The sequence below is a fragment of the Rhinatrema bivittatum genome, chromosome 7 (assembly GCF_901001135.1).
Source record: "Rhinatrema bivittatum chromosome 7, aRhiBiv1.1, whole genome shotgun sequence".
NCBI lineage: Eukaryota > Metazoa > Chordata > Amphibia > Gymnophiona > Rhinatrematidae > Rhinatrema > Rhinatrema bivittatum.
In genome coordinates, this window is record NC_042621.1 from 62735609 (window position 1) to 62755367 (window position 19759).

Here is a 19759-nt window from a genome sequence, read left to right on the forward strand (position 1 = left end):
TAGCAGTCAGTATGGTTAACAATATACAAATCATTACAAATACAATCCAAAAATATATTTAAATTACAAAATAAAAAACATTGAAAGAAACTCTCGTTCTGTACTTCACCATGCACTCTAATAAGAAAATTGTTCAATAAAAGTAAGATCTAAACTGATTTAGATTTTTTTTTAATTTTTGGAACTGCTACATTTCAGGGAGAAAAAAAAAATCTCGAGTGCACCTTATGAAACAAAGCACTGCCGTATTACTATCACATACGAGCTATTTAAGCCTCGAGAGGCCGGGATGTAACCCCGCCGCCGGGTGACGTCATCACCGCGCGTCACGTACCTACGTCAGCCGTCCTCTGCGGCCTTCTCCTTTACCCGCGCCTGGAAGGTCGCCGTGACCGGTGCCGGAAGGTTCTGTTCCCAGCGGCCTCCATGTTGTCGTTGGCTCCTCGCGCGGGCGTTTTCGCCCCGTATCTGTCGGCCAGCTGGTACACCGTGGCCGGGCAGCTGAAGCCGCTGGCGCCCGGGGTGGCGGTGAGCGCCGAGAAGGTGCTGCTGGACGTGAAGAAGAAGTTCCTGTGCCAGGAGTCTCTGAGCGGGCAGGCGCCGCACGGGGGCTTCGCCGTTACCGTCGGCTTCAAGGGTAAGGTGTGGTGGGAGGCCTGCGCTGTCTGGGGGCCGCCGCCCGATTTTGCGATGGAAGGAAGAGTCGGTGCTTTCTCCGAGGGGCCTGCTGTCCGCTAGGGCACGTTCAGCCCCTGTCCCACCCGGAACTCCCGGTAGCAGAAGCAAACTGTACCGATATCAGCAACCAAAACGTCCACTCTTTTTCTGCCACTGTGAATTGCCAGGAAATTAACTCTGTTATGTATAGGAGGAACTAGACTGTTCTAAAGATGTAATTGGGAATCGGTTATTTACTCTTTCGGATAATAGGACTAGGGTGGCATTCCGTGAAGTTAGCATGGGGCACATTTAAAACTAATCGGAGAAAGTTCTTTTTCACTCAACGCACAATTAAACTCTTGAATTTTATTGCCAGAGGATGTGGTTAGTGCAGTTTGTGTAGTTGTGTTTAAAAAAGGATTGGATAAGTTATTGGAGAAGTCCATTACCTGCTATTAATTAAGTTGACTTATAAATAGCCACTGCTATTACTAACTGGTAACATGGACTAGACTTAGTTTTTGCGTACTTGCCAGGTTCTTATGGCCTGGATTGGCCACTGTTGGAAACAGGATGCTGGGCTTGATGGACCCTTGGTCTGACCCAGTATGGCATGTTCTTATGTTCATGAAAGTGAGAATTTACGTGCTTACACTTCCACCAATGCCAAAGTTTAATTCAGTTTGTCAGTTTAGGGTCTGAGTATGAGATTACTCGCACGTCTTAAATTCGTAGACTTACACCTATCTATCCTGAAGGGTTTTATTTTTTCTTATATAAACTCCAACAAAGTGTAAATGTTTATAATTTAACTCAATTCAAATTATACCTTTTACAATTATTCCCATTTATAATCTACCCAGTTTAGTTTCTTCCCAATCCTGGCTGCCTTGTTGACTCAAAGCCTCTTGTTTTGTGTTTTGTTTTTTCCACTGTCTTGGATTGTTAGCTCTAAAGAAAAGCTGCTATCTCTTCTTATTTATTTTCTTTATTTAAAGTCTTTTCTATACTGTCGCTAAGTTATATACCATTCTAATGGGTGCAGAGAAGTTTCGGTTACATTAAATCATAAAAAGACTCACAATTGTTTAGTAATGTAGGTCCTGGCCAAGTGTACCTGTAAGGTACTTTTACAGGTAAAAATCACATTCTCTGTTTTACTGTACATTGTGTAATAAAATTTGTTAAAATCTTATAATGCACATTTTGAGAATGGTGCTCTTGTTTATTCCTGTATATTTTTTATTCTCCGGTCTCTTTATAAAAGGCTTGTTTAAAAAGCCATGTCTTTAAACTTTTAAATGTTTTGAGGGGTCTCTGTAATCTGGTCTCTAGAGGCATTGTGTTCCAAAGTGTCTATGTAAAGCACTGTGCATGTCTGTTGATGCTATACTACTACTACTAATACTAACAATCTTATTGCTATTTTATGAAGTTAGTGTTGGGCGGGGTCCCCAAACTGGGATGTGGCCCTTGACTGAATTTTTTCCGGCTCCTGGAAGCAGAGATGAGTTTGATCTGGCCTGCAGCAGCAGTGACAGAGGGAGCTTGATCTGACCTGCAATGATGGTGGCAGGAGTGTATTCCACTAATAGTGCTAGCTCATACTTGAAGTCAGATGTGCAAGTGGCAGTGCATCAAAGTGGCGTGAGTGGGGCATGCCAGTGCAAAGCCACCACTGATTGGCTGCATTATTCATTGCTGATATTAGTGCTTCTTGTGCAAGTGGAGTCACCTAGACCAAAAACAGGGCAAAAAGACTGTTGCACAGCCATAAGGAGTTTTCAGTTGCTGTGGAGGGCAGTGTAGGCTGGGGGAGGAAGGCGGTACGAAACTGGGTTCTGCGGGGCTGCCAGGGATAGCTAAGTAAGGATGTTTTTTCTAGGAGCTCCCCGCCATGCAGCCATCTCTTCAGAGTTGTGGAGAAAGGGGCATGGACATTGTTCCCTAAGGATGCAGACTTTGAGGTCCAGAGATTCTCCTTATTACCCAAATACAAAGCCTGAATATTTGTACCAGTATTAGACTCTCCAGAAGGGAGATGATTTTTCTCATAAGAGAGGGGGGATTAAATGGAGGGAGAAAGAAATGAGAAAAGGGAAGGAAATAGAGAGGGAGCAAGAGTACATAGAAGTTCTGAGTGAGAGAACCATGCATGCACAAACACCCCCAACTTATCATCAATGTACCCACTACCCCTCCTTGCCTCCTATTTACCCTGGAGGGCAGATATTGGGTAAGGGGGAAAGGCAGGGTCAAGGCTGTTGAGGATGTGCCAGGGTTGCCAACTTTGCAGAAATGTATTTTTATCCTGTATGTAGCTCATACCTTTTCAGTGGTAGATCAAGGCATGTTGTTCAGTCACAGTAAGTATTTTACTGTACCCAGAGGGCTCATATTTATTTATTTATTTATTTATTTAACACTTTTTTATACCGACCTTCATAGTAATAACCATATCGGATCAGTTTACATTTAACAGGGGAATAACTGAAGCGTAACTAAAGTAAAATTGAACAAAAGAGGTGAATAAGGTAAAGTTACATTCAACAAGGAGTAAGAACTTGGAAGCTTAAGTAGCTGGAAAGAAAGTAAAGGCAAGTAATAATTACGAAATACAGTAGAGAATACGGGTTAAAGCATAAGGTGCTTTAACCTAGCAGTGCATATCATAATCGAAGGGAATCATTTACTAAACTATAATATTGTGGGAGGAGCTAAATATCAAAAAGGAGAGCATTCCTGTGATATTTGGCCCATCCCTGGAAAATATTGTAGCAATTTCTCCACAGTATTTTTTTTCTGGCGGAAAAACTGCGAGAAAATATCACAGGGACTGGGGCAAAAACGCACGATGATGGCCCACTTTGCAAGGGGCTGCCATTGTTTTAAAGGGCCAAAAATACCTTCCATGTGGCAAAGTCCGCAGAGGTCTGTTTAGACCCCTGCCCAGCCACTGCCTGTAGAAGAGGCCTAGAAGTAAAAAAAAAAAAAAAATAAAGCTTTAATAGTGGTTTGGCAATACCCTTCTGGCTCTTCCAAAGCTTCTCCCTTTACTCAAAACTCACCCTCTCAAACAAAGACACCCTCCCCCCGCCTCGGTAGCAAGCCACCCTATTCCCTGATAGTCTTGTGGACCCCCATCTATAGTGTTCTAGTTGGGCCCTCCAGATTGTTTTCCCTCCTTCCCCCCATGGACTCCACCTTAAGAAATTCAGTCCCTGGTGATCCATTTTGCAAAATGGCGTTGACCAGTCCAGCGCTTAAGGGGTACTTTAGGCCGCTGTTGGATCACCAGGGCTTTGAATTTCTTAGGTGTGTGGGGCCCAAATAAACCACCAGGGTCAGTTTTCTATGTATGAAGAGGAGTGGAGTGCCAAGGAATATTGTGTATGTTAGGAGAGGCAGGCTGCTGGGGGGGGGGGGAGTAGCCTTTGGTTGGGGGATTGGATCTGGGAGATGGGGTCTTTGGTTGGGGGGGGGCGTTTTGACTAAAGGAAAGGATTTTGGAAGGGTGGCAGGGTGTCACACGACTATTAAAGATATTTTTCTTTAAAACACTTTTGTACTTCTAGACTGCCTCTAAGCGTTGGGGTGAGTGGAGATCTAAACAGACCCCCTGGTAGTTGTTTGGGGAGAGGCTGATTTAAGCTTGCTACAGTGTGCCTTTAAGAAACATCTCGAAGACATTGGGATATGCTTTTACTGTCCCAATACCCCCAGGATCATTTAGAACTCCTGGGTGGTGTAGTTGGGGGGGGTTGGGGGGGGGGCGCCCTACATCTAAGAAATTTAGTTCCTGGTGATTCAGCAGTGTCCCAGGGCACCCTTGAATCCTCGGATCAGTCAACACCATTTTTGAAAATGGTGTTGACCAGTTCAGGACCTAAGGAAAGCTTCAGGCTGCTGCTGGATCACCAAGAAATGAATATTTTAGGTAAGGAGGAATTAATTCATGGGGGGAGTTCTTGCTAAAATAATGCAGCTTGCTTTTTTTTTTTTTTTTTGACAAGTCATTTTGTTTGCATAGGATTGCCTATGCATTAGCTGCTTTGCATGCATTTCTACATTTTTATGCATGCAAATACATGAACAGCAGCTGATTTCAATAGGGGTCATGTTTTTGGTTTGTTTTTTTAAATCATGATGTTGCCATGATACGCGATTATCATGCAATATATGCTGTTTTTCACACATTTAATCGCTTATCACAGCTTATTAAATGAACCTGAGGCATTGGTGGATGAAGTCACTTGCCCAAGGTTACCAAGAGTGGTGGCAGGATTTGAACCTTGGCTAACCACTATGCTATTCTTCACCCTGGAAATATTTAAATTTAGAAATAATATTATTAACACTCTATTACACCCCTCAGATCTCTTCCCTTTCCCAGCCTTTCAAATCACTGAAAGGGCCAGACCTGCCCCCCTCCCCCCCCCCCCAAACCCTTCTCAACAAACAACTCCATGGGGTGCTCTTCCCTCCTCTGGTTCAGCAAACTGAGAAAGGACTTTCCTTTTGCTCCCCCCCCTTTCTCGTTGATCTGAAATGTCCTATGTGGCCCTTCCCTTGAAAGGTGGAGGACCCCTGGTCTAGAGTGTTAGTTTATATAGGTAGTAAACTAGACTGTCCCTTTTATGAGCAACCTGATATGAGCATAGGGTGTTAATCCCATAGAGATGCCTGATTTAAAAGTCCTAGCAATTGCTGTTCAAAAAATACTATTAAGCTTATGGAAGTTCTAAATGAATGAATACATTAATACTACAATTTATAATTTGCATTTAACAATAATCACCGGTTATCAGGTATGTAGTGCTATTTCATAGATATTTGAAAATAATTGTATAATTAAGATAAGTTCATCTTCCTTACATATTTGTATTCTTGCTCTTGGTGAATAATGTACTTCTATTTTTCAGTGGTTAGGCCCAGTTAATCATCAGATTGGTGTCATGCGTTTGCATGTGAGCATTCTTATGCTTGCAACAGTACTTTGTATATGGGAACAAAGATCCTAATATCTTAAGTTCATTTGAGTTTTCCAATCTAGTTTTGAATGTGCATTAAGCAAGCAAAAAAATGAATTATACAGATTTCACAACTGTAGGCCAGAGACTATTTTCTGAACAGTGTTCATTATTTTATTTTGTTTTTTAAAGGCTGCTGATCCTCTTTCAAGTCTTCCAAAATCTCTTGCCAGCCTTATGCTACTACCTGGCTTTAGAGGAAGATGGCTAACCTTTTTATATATTTTTTTAAAGGTTTTGTAGTTTCTATGAAATATCACTATACTATTACTTCTCTATCTCACTTTGATTTCGCTCGCTGCTTCAAAGTTCTCAGCATGAATGTTGCAGCTCTGATTGAAATGTGAAAGCTGATTGGCAGCTTGCAATCTGCCTTCACGGCTTTATAGGAACTATATATTTATTCTTAGTACATACCTGGAAACTATAGGGGGGGCATATAGGACTGGGTTTGCTATATTGAACAATTGCAATAGTGTTAAAATAAGTTAGTCTTTCTTTAACCCATTGAGTCCCCGTGTCCTATTTAGAGGACAGATTATTAAAAACATTTGGGACATAATGGGTTAAACACAGTGTCCCTTTCTAAAGTGTATTTTGGGGAAATAGGGGTCACTATGAAAAAACAAGATTAGATGACTGCTCATCACTTTTTATAGTTATTGCTGTGCACCCACCTCAACCTGATCGTATCTGTTCTCAGTCTCAAGGTAGCAAAACTGTGATAAGGTGGTGGCCAGAGTCAAGAGGGATGTTACAATGCATGGAAAGAAGCATAAGTAGGAAAAAAAGAGGTGAGGTTATTGGTGAGCCCTTAACTAGAATATTGTGACAGATTCTGGAGGCTTTACCTCCAACATGAAAGTGTGTGGGACTGGTCCAGAGAAAGTCTATTAAAATACTGCAGCATTTACATCAAAAGCCTTATGAGATGAGACTTAAGAACCTAAATAGACCTATTTTAGAGGAAGTATGGGAGATAAGATATATAAATGCACGAGAAGGAAATGCTTTTCAGAGCAAAGAAAAGCAAGTTTGCTTACCGTAAACGGTGTTTCCGTAGATAGCAGGATGAATTAGCCATGCTGTCTGGGAGAGCGCCGTGATCCTGAGTAGGCGGAGTTTCCTCAGCTGAGCACAGAGTTTTGACTGTGTCTGCGCGGTAGTGTTCCTGCATGGTTCCCTCACCTCTTCAGTTTCTTTGTAGCCAAACGAGAGAGGTAAGTTAGGTAAATATGTATGTCTCTTTGTGACAGTCGAGGGAGGGAACGCATGGCTAATTCATCCTGCTATCTACGGAAACATCATTTATGGTAAGCAAACTTGCTTTTTCCCGTCGATAGCAGGGCTGAAATAGCCATGCTGTCTGGGAGTCCCAAGCTCCTGGGTTGTCCATGTATTTTTTTTTCTTGGAGGTTTGTACAGCAACCCCTGAAGTGGTAAAGTCTCATCTTTTTGAGTGATAAGACTGCTGTGCCTAGTGCTGCATCAGAGGTCGTCTGTTGTTGGAGGCAATAATGCGATGTGAAGGTATGAATGGACGACCATGTTGCCGCTTTGCAGATATTAATTAAGGGAACTTTGTTCAAGTGGGCAACTGATGCTGCAGTGGTGTGGATTTGGTGTGCCTGAGGCTTTGTGAGTAGTTTATTGGAACATTTATTGTAGCAAAAAAGTATGCAATGGTCTATGCAAAGGCTATGGTCCTTTTTGAGACTGGTTGTCCAGGATCATTTAGGTTAAAAGAAGGAATAGTGGAGAAGGCCTCAAAGTTGATTGAGTCCGTTTCTTATAGTAAGCTAACACTCTTTTACAGTCCGTGTGCAAAAGCTTTTCACATTCGTTAGTATGTGGTTTTGGCATAAAAATAGGTAGAGTTATGGTTTGATTAAGATGAAAAAATGTTACCATCTTAGGTAGAAAGGAAGGGTGAGGACGAAGGGTCACCTTGTCATGGTAGAATTCTAAATAAGGGGATTAGTGAACCAAGGCTTGTAGTTCGCTGACTCTCCTTGCGGAAGTTATGGCAATGAGAAAAATTGTCTTCCATGTCATATATTTGATGTGGCTAGAGTCTAATGGTTCGAAAGGTGGAAGCAGTTGTTCCAGTACTACATTTAAATCCCATGGAATTGGAGTTTTAGTCACTGGTGGGTGAAGTCGTATCATTCCCTTCATGAATCTGGAAATTAACGGACGGTTAGAAATTGGAAGGTTATTAAAAGGTCCCTGAAAAGCTGCTATAGCATTGATATGAACTCGTACCGAAGTGGTGGCTAATCCTGCATCATAAAGTGTGTGCAGGTATTGTAGTAGTTGAGTGGAAGTGGACGAAAAGGGGTTTGTTTTTTGGACTACACCAGTTCAAGTACCACTGCCACTTTCCCTTGTAATTGCGTCTGGTTGAAGGTTTTCTTGAAGCAATAAGAATATCCTCCAGTTGAGAAGATAAACCTAAGGGAGTTAGTATTTGCCTTTCAGTCTCCACGCTGTGAGATGAAGGGATTGATTCATGGGGTGAAGTAAAGAGCCCCCTTCCTGTGTCAGATGTGGAAGATTTTGTAGCGTTATTGGTGGATGAATGGAGAGTCTCATGAGGTACGCATACTAAGGCTGTCTCGGTCACGCCGTGGCGATTAAAATCATGTCTAATACGTCCTGGATGCATTTCTGAATCGTTCGAGATACGAATGGAATGGGAGGGTAGGCATACATCAAACCTGGTGTCCATGGAATGAGAAAATCATCGGGAGCAAGCCTTTGATTGCTGGGGTAAATTGAGCAAAAGGTCTGGATTTGTCTGTTTGCTTCTGTAGCAAAGAGGTCTATTATGGGGAAACCCCCACTGTTTGAAGATGTTTTCTGCCACCTCTGAATTTAAGGTCCATTCGTGCGGATGAAAAATCCGACAGACGATCTGCTGTTACATTGTCCAGACCTGGAAGATAAGTTGCCTGAATTACTTGGGCTTTTATTGTCCAATGTAGAATTTGTGTTGCTTCCTGACACAGAGTCCAGGAACCGGACCCTCCTTCCTTGTTTATGTAAAACATGGCTACCTTGTTGTCTGTATATACCATGAGGCTTGATCCCCGTATCTGAGCCGAGAACGTTTGAAGTACCATCCAAATGGTTCGCAGTTCTAAGAGATTGATCTGGTATGTAGATTCCCTGAGTTTTCAGGTCACCAAGATGGGCTGCCCAACCTTTGTTGGAGGCATCTGTGGTCAGAGTGATCTGATGAGGAGGTAAACGGAATGGGGCTCCCGAAAGGTTTTTGGGAAGGAGCCACCATCGAATGTCCTCTTTCATTGCGTTCGTAATTTGAATTCTGGAGCTGAGTGGCTGTATGAATTGAGACCACTAAGCCTTTAAACCCCATTGTAAGCGGCGCATGTGAAGTCTAGTGTGAGGAACCACGTAGATTGCTGCTGCCATATGACCCAGAAGTTGGAGAACCTGGTGTGCTAATGCCTGGTTTCTGTAAAGAAGACTGTGGGTCAACGATTGTATGTTCTGAAGAGCGCCTATGAACTGAAGTAGTTGAGTAGGTTGTAGGTGAGACGTCTCGAAATTGATAAGAAATCCCAACCTTTGAAGGCATTAGATCGTGCGTAATGTATGATCTTTCAGTGTAGACTGATCCGATGCTACTATTAACCAGTCGTCCAGATAAGGAAAAATTTGGATCGAAAGTTTCCTGAGGTGAGCCACCACCACTGAATACTCTTGGGGCTGAAGATAGGCCAAATGGGGAACCTTGTATTGGTAATTTATATTCTGAACTTGGAAATATAGGTAAGGCCAAGAAGACGGGTGAATTGGAATATGGGAATATGCATCCTTCAGGTCGATGGAACATAGCCAATCGTTGGGCTGAATCAGTGGTAGGATATTTTTGAGAGAAGTCATTTTGAATTTCTCTCTGTATGTGTTTGAGTAGTCGTAAAACCAGAATGGGACCTAGACCCCCCTGACTACTTTGGAATAAGGAAGTATTGATGAAGACGGATGATCTGTATAGATTGTTGAATTTGTAGGTTGTTCAATTCCGCTGTGAGGGATGTGGAGTGGGATTGTATCATCCTCTTCGGAGGAAGGAGTGGATTGAAAGTTTAGAGAGTAACCTTTTTTTTTTTTAATGTTTAGTACCCACTGGTCTGATGTGATGGATTCCCAATTGTGGAGAAAAAATTGAAGGCGTCCTCCTATGGATACTGGTAGTGGTGGTGGCTGTATTAATTTCAAAAAGAGGAAGCTTGTTTTTGTTGAGGGGCCGGTGTTTGCTTTAATTGCCTTTGTTGTCTGGCAAGACCCCTAGAAACAGGTGGAGCTGTGTTCCTCAGTGGGACATATGGTTGAGGTCTGTACTGGGAATATGGTCTATTGCATGGTCTCAAATAATACCGACGACGGTAAGGATAAAATCGATGTTGAGATTTGTGAGGCTCTGCCAGTGTTGTAAGCAAAAGTATAGCAGCACTTTGTTCCTTCAAATGGGAGACTGTCACCAAATTTATCTCCAAAGAGATTGTCTCCTATGCATGGAATATCAGTGAGTTTCTCATGAACATCAGGGCGGATTGCGCTGGCTCTGAGCCAAGCGATCCGTCTGGCTGCTATAGCCGAAGCGGACGCTCTTGCTGAAGATTCGAATGACTCGTAAATGGACTGTAGTAAATGTCTGAGACCTTCTTCAATATCCAAGAAAGACTGTGGAAGCGTGTTGTCCTCCGTTAGACATATTGGACGCAGCTTTTGGAGTGATTCAAAGAGGTACTGCGTAGTGTAAAACTGATGATGTTGTATTCTGTTTGTGAGCATGGAGGAGTGATACACCTTCTTTCCAAAGTCATCCAGACCTTTATTCTCTCGGCCCGGTGGTGTGTTCAAATGCAACTTAGTACGCTTAGCTTTGGATAAGGCTGATTCGACTACAATAGACTGATGGGGAAGTTGGTCAGACTCATAAATTGTAAAATTACGCATCTTTTACATAATATCAATTTTTCTGGAAGTAGCAGTTGTCGAGAATGGAGTTTTCCAACACGGAGTGTGGAGGTAGAGAAGTGGGCTCGGGAGGAGATTCAAATAGTTTTAAGATCCCTAGCATTTCAGCCCTGGGATCAGGTACTCTTCCGGTTTCTACCTGGTGAAGACTGCCTACTTTCTCAATGAATTTTGCATAAGTCAAGTCCTCCGGAGGAGAATAAGGTTCAGGGAGACCTTCCAGAGGATCAGATGGCATTCCCGTTGAAGAATTCAAAAAGTGAACTGATTCCGGAGAACCCGGGCTAAGTGGTTGGATTGGTGTATGTTCCTTGTCCGGCTCCAGAGGTTCAACATATGAAGGCGCAGCAGGAGAACCATCAGGTGAATCCTGTGGTGGAATTTGTTGAGCTTTTTCCAGTTCTTGGAAAAAAGAGCTGAGAATATCTGAGATTTTTGTCGTCATAGATGCCGCCAGAGTACCTTGTGGAGGAATAATGTAATCTTTGCTTTGGGGCTTTTGTCGGAATTGCTGCAAGCAAAGTGTCCTCAGACGATTCTCCTTTTTGTTGGTCCTGAGTAGGAATAATTGGAGAAGGGCGAATACGTTTTGATAACGGAATTTGCAAAGTAGGAGAGAGTCTCTTAGCTCTAGATACAGATGAGAGACTGGCCAAGGAACTTTCACTGAGTGGAGTGTGACCTGATGATGGAAAATCAGATATAGATAGACCTTCAACATCCACATCAGAACTTATAGTGGAGATTGTGAATCTCGAGAGTGCTGTCTCCTTGCTGTAGTCTCTTTTTTGTCTATTGCTTTGATGAACCTGTATGGTGCAATTTATGATGATGTTCATCTGATCTACTGTGGTCTGGTGACTCCACCTGCATTCTTTTTGCACCATGTACCTTAGGTATGTCGTGCAATGGTCTGTGCGCCGTAGATGCGCTGTGTGATTGGCCATGCGCCGTAGATGCTCCGTGCGCCGTAGGGCGCGTCGAGGATGCGTCGTCACGGTCATGCGTCGTAGATGCAGCGTGCAATTTGAATGAGCCGTGCGTCGTTGGAGCGTCATCTGTTTTTGTTGCATCGTGCCTCCTTTTCAACGACGCTGACGGCGCAGTTTCTAACTACGCATTCCCCGGATCTTTTTGCCAAAGTACCGCTGCCGGATCCCTGGCTTTACTATGAGGCCTTGAGGGTGTGTGAGACCCTGGCCTGGTACTTGGGACGGCTCTTTTCAATCCTGCTGGTCTCAGCGAGGACGCCTGCTTCGAGTGGGCCTTACCAGACTTCGCCAGTCCCGGCGAAGAATGTACCGAGGATGGTGGGGCCGAAGTGCCCTTCTGTAGTCTTTCCATCCTTGCGGCCCAGTGCCGCTGGGCTCGCAGAGACATCCTTCCGCAGTCCCGACACGACTTTTGGTCGTGGTCCAGGCCTAAGCAGATGTAGCAATAATTATTGCCATCCGTGATGGACATAGTTTTGCCCACACTGACAATATTTAAACCCAGAGGGCTTCGGAGCCATCTGGAAGAGAAATCCTGAGAAAAACCCGAAAAATTTGACGAAAAAATGTCCTGTCAGAAAAAGAAACAGCTAGAGGAAAAAATCCCACGGGCAAATGGCTCGCGGAATAAAAGAAACTGAAGAGGTGAGGGAACCGCGCGGGAACACTACCGCGCAGATGCACAGAGTCAAAACTCTGTGCTCAGCTGAGGAAACGCCGCCTACTCGGGATCGCGGCGCTTTCCCAGACAGCATGGCTAATTCAGCCCTGCTATCGACGGGAAATGCGCTTGAATTGTGGTTGCCATATCTGTCTGGCAGTGAGATGGGAGGCTGGGGAGACCCCCCTGATATCAGGTTTTCAGAGTATCTACAATAAATATGCATGGGAGACATTGCATGCACTACCCCCCATTGTATGCAATTTCCCTCATGCATATTTGTTGGTGATATTCTGAAAATCCAACTGGCTGAGGGTCCTCTAGGACAAGTTTAGGACCCATGGCTCTAGAACAGTGGTTCTCAAACCCTGTCCTGGGGACCCCACCAGCCAGTCGGGTTTTCATGGATATCCCACAATGAATATGCATGAGAGAAAATTTGCATGTTATGGAGGCAGTGTATGCAAATTGTCTCTCATGCATATTCATTGTGGGTATCCTGAAAACCCAACTGGCTGGGGGGGTCCCCAGGACAGGGTTGAGAACCACTGCTCTAGAACAAAAAAAAATTCAGTTGGTGCCCCTAAGCTCCCCATGATTTTATTGCCTTGGGAGAAACACTCTCTCTCCCCTCCACTCTGTCTGCAGGGAACCCTCTCCTTTGTTGTTCCCCACCCTCCTTCTTCCTGTCCTGAAGTGAAAAGGAAGGGGCTAGGTGGACAGAAATCAAATCGGCTATAAAGTCCTGGAATCATTTTTGGAAGTCTACAACTGCTGGTGTCCCACACCTTGCAAAGAGTCACCCATTTCTATCTGTCAAACTTCCCCCACCCCTCTTTCATTCAGCCTCCACTGGGCTGCCACTTCTTTCTTTGGTTTAAGGAAACAGCTTGTCCATTCTGTTTCCATTAGTCTAGATAGTATACTATAAGTTCAATGAAAAGTGATACTTCATATATTCCTCCAATTCTTTGAGTATTGTTAGTTTGTAGAAAATAGAACACTATAAAGTCCATTTTCAATGGGCTGCTGAATGGTAAAATTAGCCGAGTAACTTTATACAGATATTCAGCAGCACTATCACCAGATAAGGTTGCCACTGAATATACCCACTGAAAGTTACCTAAATAATTTTAGCACATTGATTTCTTTGACCAGACTTGCCTATCTAAATTTATCTGGGAGTGCTGAATATCAGTGCTGCTCAAATTTTAGCCACTCCCCCAAGAATGATCCCAGCCTTGTCTATTTTAATCTAGCTAAATTTTATCCAGATAATGATTTTCTGGGGTAAAATGTACCTACTCAGCAGGGAGAGAAATTTAAACTGTGGGTCATTCAGTCGCCTGCAGAGAATATCTACCGCTATAGCTATATTCAGTTTTAAATTACTCCTTGTGCAGCATTAAACATAAGTGTTATGGTCCATGTTACCTCTAATTTATTTGGTGCAGGTGTGCACTGTTGTGCACATAACGTTTGGAAAGGGGGGGGGGGGATGTCTCATCTTGTTAATTTCATAGCCTGCACTTTATCCTTTTCAGTATTTCTAGGACTAAATAGCCACTCCCTGTTACTTGTTTCACACCTCCCTCATGATTTTTATGAGCCTATATCTCGGGTCTTGACAGATTGTCTCTGGATCTAGGCACTAACTCATAAAGCTAGGAGCAAATGGCTGGAGATATGAGGTTTTAGTTCTTGATTTGATAAGGCTTTTTTTCCCATTCTGTGTCTAGGGAAAACGTTGAGTAAATCAGTCCATTCATTTCAACTTCATGTGGATCCCCACCAGTATCCCACTGAACCCCATCCCACATGTTATACAAACTCTTTTGCTCTCTCGCTTTCTCTCCACACACCCAGCCAATCATCCCGTGCCCTCCTCCCACTCCCTCCCCCCAGCCAGCTTCATAAAGCAGCATCCTGACTTCAGGTGCTTACTCCTCTTGTCTTATTTTCTTGTTGCAGCTACTGCTGTTGGGGAAACAGCTGGTCCCTTTGGTCTGCACTGCATGGCTGTTAGTGAGTTTGAGCTGCCTAGTGCTTGAACTCCTCCTCTGGCATTGCAAGACTAGAGACTGTGAAATCAGCCTTGCAGTTTGGGCACTGTATGGCTCAGACTTCGAGTGTAGACCCTAATTGGAAGAAAAGAGCTGGAAAGGGACTCAAAAATTCTGGGTGCCATGGTGACCTTGTCAAGTCCTGTTCTATCTTATCTCATCTGCTCTCCAAGCAGAAGGGCACCAGTCTACATCCTGTACCACATTTATTGCCACCCTCTGTATTTCTTCCAATTCTGTCTTACCTATTCTTCCATTGTATTTTTCTGTCTTAACTTTCCATTTCGTTCTCTTATTCTTCTATATATCATCCCTTATTGATATAACACACCCTTTTTCATTTTAATCCTTTTTGCCACCAATTCGCAATTTCTCTTTTCCTCCCTTCCCCAGCAACTGCCCTGCCTTCTGCCTCTCTCAGGTAATCTGAGTGGTAGGAGCCTATCCCATGACTGCTGACCATTCTGCATGTTACATTGGCACTGAAAGCATGTTGAAAACACATCCGGTATATCCTTCCTGCTGATCCTATATGCTGCTCTCATGCATTGTGAGAAGTGTCGGTGCACAAATTTTCAACATGCTCATGATACAGAGAGCAGTCATTAGCTATGGGACAGGCTCCCATCGCTGGATTATCCCCTTGTACAGGTCCTTGGTGAGACCTCACCTGGAGTATTGTGTTCAGTTCTGGAGACCGTATCTCCGAAGAGACAGAGACAAGATGGAGGCGGTCCAGAGAAGGGCGACCAAAAAGGTGGAAGGTCTTCATCAAATGACTTGAGGAGAGATTGAAGAATCTAAATATGTACACCCTGGAGGAAAGGAGGAGCAGAGGTGATATGATACAGACTTTCAGATACTTGAAAGGTTTTAATGATCCAAAGACAACGACAAACCTTTTCCGTAGGAAAAAAATCAGCAGAATCAGGGGTCACGATTTGAAGCTCCAGGGAGGAAGATTCAGAACCAATGTCAGGAAGTATTTCTTCACTGAGAGGGTGGTAGATGCCTGGAATGCCCTTCCGGAGGAAGTAGTGAAGACCAGAACTGTGAAGGACTTCAAAGGGGCGTGGGATAAACACTGTGGATCCATAAAGTCAAAAGGCCGTCAATGAAGAGTGGGTGGCTCGCCAGAATGACGGCTACTGCCTGGAGATAATACCCTTATTCAATAAACATACACATGGTTACTGTGACTCCAACAGCAAGAGGAAATGTGGAAAAAAGGATTTGCACTCACAAAGCGGGGAGTAGCTGGCTTGTTACGGCGGTTACTACCCCAAACCAAATAAGCCTGATACTTCACTTTCAATGCATATCCAGCATAGCTCTCTGCTTCAACGGTAGGGGAGAAGAAAAACTGATACTTCACGCATATCCAGCATAGCTCTCTGCTTCAACGGCAGGGGAGAAGAAAAACAACCAATAAGGGCTGAATAACATAGTCTGGGTAAAACAAATAAGCATGGGTGTAGCTTGCTTATTGCGGCAGTTACTACCCCTACTACCCCTAACTAATCAAGCTTGATATTTCACTCGGATGCAGCTCCATCACTGCTCTCTACATTAATGGCGGGGGTGGAAGGGAAATAGAACCAAAGAGCTAAGAGAAACAGATAAGTATGAGAAAAAAATGTGTGAAGCTTGCTGGGCAGACTGGATGGGCCGTTTGGTCTTCTTCTGCCGTCATTTCTATGTTTCTATGTCATTTCATCATTTCTATGTATGTGCACAGCTACTGGAAGAATGCTGTGCAACCACAAATGCATTTATTTTAGAGGGATTAACAATAGAACCTTCATATTATGTGGTGATAAATCATACAAAGAAAACCCCTTCACATCCAACATATTCATTTAAATTCAGTTATCTTAGTGAGACCATCATATTTCCAAGCTTAAAGTATATCACTTAGAAGTAGTTAATAGTATCAGTACTTTGCACCAAAAGTACATATGTAGTGTAGCCCATCAGTTTTAATCATTGGTCTCCTAAAAGAGTCACTTTTTTTTTAAAGGCTTTTTGTTGCATTTAAAAATTTGAGAAATGAAGTACATTGATACTTAATGCAGTACATTACATACCTTTATTTTATTTGTTTTATTGTGTCTATGTACTGCTTATCAGGAAATCTCTACATGGTGTACAAGTCCAAGCCCGACACGGTCATTTATCGATATCCTTCTTAGGGGTAATTTTGCAGTGGGAAAAACTCAGGAAAATTATAAACTGGTTTCTGAGTTGGTCTGAAGAAATGGGTAATTACCTGAGTCCTGTTTATGGAGCTTTCTTCTGTTTCTGCTATTCTGTCTTCTGGGGAGGAAAACATTTGAGAACCAAGAGCTCACAGAAGGCCAATGACTAATACTGCACAAGTCCAGGGTCACTCCTGTAAGAGGATGCGGTCTCGACACCACGAGATAATCCAGCAGAGCCCATTTTGTTAGATGATAAATCCAAAAAGTGTCTGTGAGAGATGATGATAGAAAAAGGATAAGGTATACTAATTGGCTAAAAGTCTTTCAAGGTTTGATCCATAATGGCAGCTTCTTAGGTTCCTAAGGGAATAATTGGCAAGACACTTGCATTCACATTACAGAACAACTGTTCTGAGTAAGAACTCGATGTTAGCTTGCAGGTTTACTGCAATAAGTTCTGTTAGCAAAGCTCTCCTGGCAGAGTTTGGGGAGTCACCATGGGGAAAAGCTGTTTCAGGTAGTGTCCCCAGGATCATGTCCAACGTCAAAGTCCATCTGGGTAACTCCTTGAATATTCAGTTCCATAAGGTTCCAATGTTGATCTGGATTGGATATTGCCACCTCCTATAGACTCAGGATTGGTGGGATTCAAATGATTCTCATATGCTCATTAGAGTCCACCAGCAAAAGAAGTCAGAATAATGCCCATTTCATCACTAGTTTCAGGCTGGATACAAAGTTTTTACCAAGGACATGTTCTCAGTTCTAGTCCAAGGTTCTCCTCTCATTTGGGAGGTGATGAAAACTCTCTCTGATATGAAGAAACAAACAGTCTTTTCTCCTCTGTGTGGAAAATACTCTTAAAGATGCCAAAATCGTGGCTGTAAACTCCATGTCTGTGTTGTAAGCCTGCAATTTTTATTCAGTCTGTGTGCAAAGCAGTAGGCCTCATATTCATGATGCACATCCTGTTTAGGGTCTGTGGCCTTTACTTTACAGGACAGATTCCCAACTAGGGTAGGAAAAAAGCCCACTGGATGGGTGAGGGATAGAAGGGGAATTTTTTTTTTTTAATGATTTGATAGCTGAACTTTGCAGGGCAGGAGAAGAGGGATATTTTTATGGTGGTTGACTGAATGGAGGAGGGAAAGTGAGGAAGGGATTTTTTTTTTTTCTTTTGTGAAGGGAGAGGGGTGTGGGATGTGGGGTTTTTTTGTTTTAAGTAGAACATTTTCTTAAACTGACTAGTTACCTTCTTAAAATGACACAGACCAGCTAACAGGGCTGACACAAGAGTGGGGGAAGGGGGAGTATATTCCTTCCGCTCTTTAATTTTCTGAAGGGCCCATCTCCCCTTCTGATCAGTGCTGCAGCTGGTCCACGCAGTTTCTGGAAGAGAGCTAGCTGAGTCCTGGCATACAGAAGCTTGAGAAACACTTGTTGGAATCTTTCCTCCACTCCCTGTTTTTGTTTTTTTTTTTTGTTTTGTTTTGTTTCATTAGAGCAATAAATGGTGAGGCATTTTGGAAAGAATTTACTTAGCCACTCCTATTATGACTCAAAATAATTTGTGATGCTGTGCTACTTCTCATGTCAAACTTATGTTCATATAAACCCGATGCATGTAAATAACTGGCATTTCTTCAAAAGTGGAAATGTTTTAAAATATATATAATATAGCTAAATCTTGGGGCAAAACTGTAAAAAAAAAAAAAAAAAAAAGTTTAAAAAAAGTGAAGCATAATGAAAGAATACCTGTTGGAAGAAATGGTTTACAAAAAAAGATGGATAATGATTCTCCTTTAAATGAAAACCCTGACTTTCTCAAGAATTATCTGCACAAATGAGCTGTTGGTTTGTTTCTGCAATCTCTTTTCCTTTCAGCTTTTCAATCTGTTTTTGTTGTTTTATTTTGTTAGGAGCATCTAGTGTCCGGTTTGCTCACAGCGACGTTACAGTGCCAGATTTCTCAGATTATCGTCGACCAGATGTGTTGGACAGCACAAAGTCATCTCAAGACAGCAGTGATTCTAGAAAAGGATTTTCTTATTTGATAACGGGAGTAACAGCTGTTGCCACTGCATATACGGCAAAGAATATTGTCACCCAGTTTGTCTCGAGCATGAGTGCGTCTGCTGACGTGTTGGCAATGTCAAAGATTGAAGTCAAGTTGTCCGATATTCCAGAAGGCAAGAACATGGCATTTAAGTGGAGAGGAAAGCCTCTTTTTATTCGCCATAGAACCCAAGAAGAGATTGATCAGGAGGCCTCAGTCAACCTGGCTGAGCTAAGAGATCCACAACATGACTTGGACAGAGTGAAGAAACCTGAGTGGGCCATACTGATTGGTGTGTGCACTCACCTTGGCTGTGTGCCCATTGCAAATGCTGGAGATTACGGTGGCTATTACTGCCCCTGTCATGGGTCGCACTATGATGCATCAGGTAGAATCAGGAAAGGTCCTGCACCATATAACCTGGAGGTCCCATATTATGAATTTCCTTCAGATGACCTTGTGGTTGTTGGTTAATACGGTGGCGGTTAAATCACAGCCACTGTTTAGCCCATGGTGTGCACACTTTGGCTGGATATATTTAAGAAGTTCAGGTTCTTTAAAGCTAGTTAATCTTGAACACGTAAGCATTGATAATGTGGTGTCTCTTAAACATTGCTTTCAAGCAAGAGGCATTTGATGTTGAATGCATTTAATGCCCACTGGTGTTTAAGGTATTAATAAACAATTATCAAACACTGATGGTTTTGTCATTTTTTTTTATTGGTGCTTATAAGTAATCTTTTCTGCAGAAAATATCTCCTAGGGTTGGTAAATAATTTAGTGTGTGTAATTTGAATTACATAGAAAAACACAAAGCTGATCATAATTTTTGGCTTCAGTGCTTTCTGTACAAACCAATCAAGTTATTAAATTGTAATGCACAATTCAAACAGCTTTATTTTATAGTGTTCCATTCCAACCCTTAATGGCTGCAACATTTTATGAATTTTTACATAGTGGTTGACCTGGTGCCTGGTCTCTCATTTTGCATTGTGTTTGTGTGAGTTCCGAAAAGCTAAGCAGAAGCTGGCCTGGGCAATATTTGAATGTGAAATCTCATAGAAACATTGGGTACTGCTGGAAGTG

The 19759-nt window shown here is 42.8% G+C and overlaps 1 protein-coding gene across 1 annotated transcript; it reads left to right on the plus strand.

Annotated features, from left to right (window-relative positions):
- The first annotated feature begins 321 nt into the window (after positions 1-321).
- LOC115095149 (cytochrome b-c1 complex subunit Rieske, mitochondrial-like) lies at positions 322-19372 on the plus strand. The gene is made up of 2 exons (XM_029608452.1): positions 322-637; positions 18537-19372. The coding sequence occupies exons 1-2, from the start codon at positions 427-429 to the stop codon at positions 19145-19147; spliced, it is 822 nt and encodes a 273-aa protein (XP_029464312.1). The 5' UTR covers positions 322-426; the 3' UTR covers positions 19148-19372.
- Positions 19373-19759: the final 387 nt, after the last annotated feature.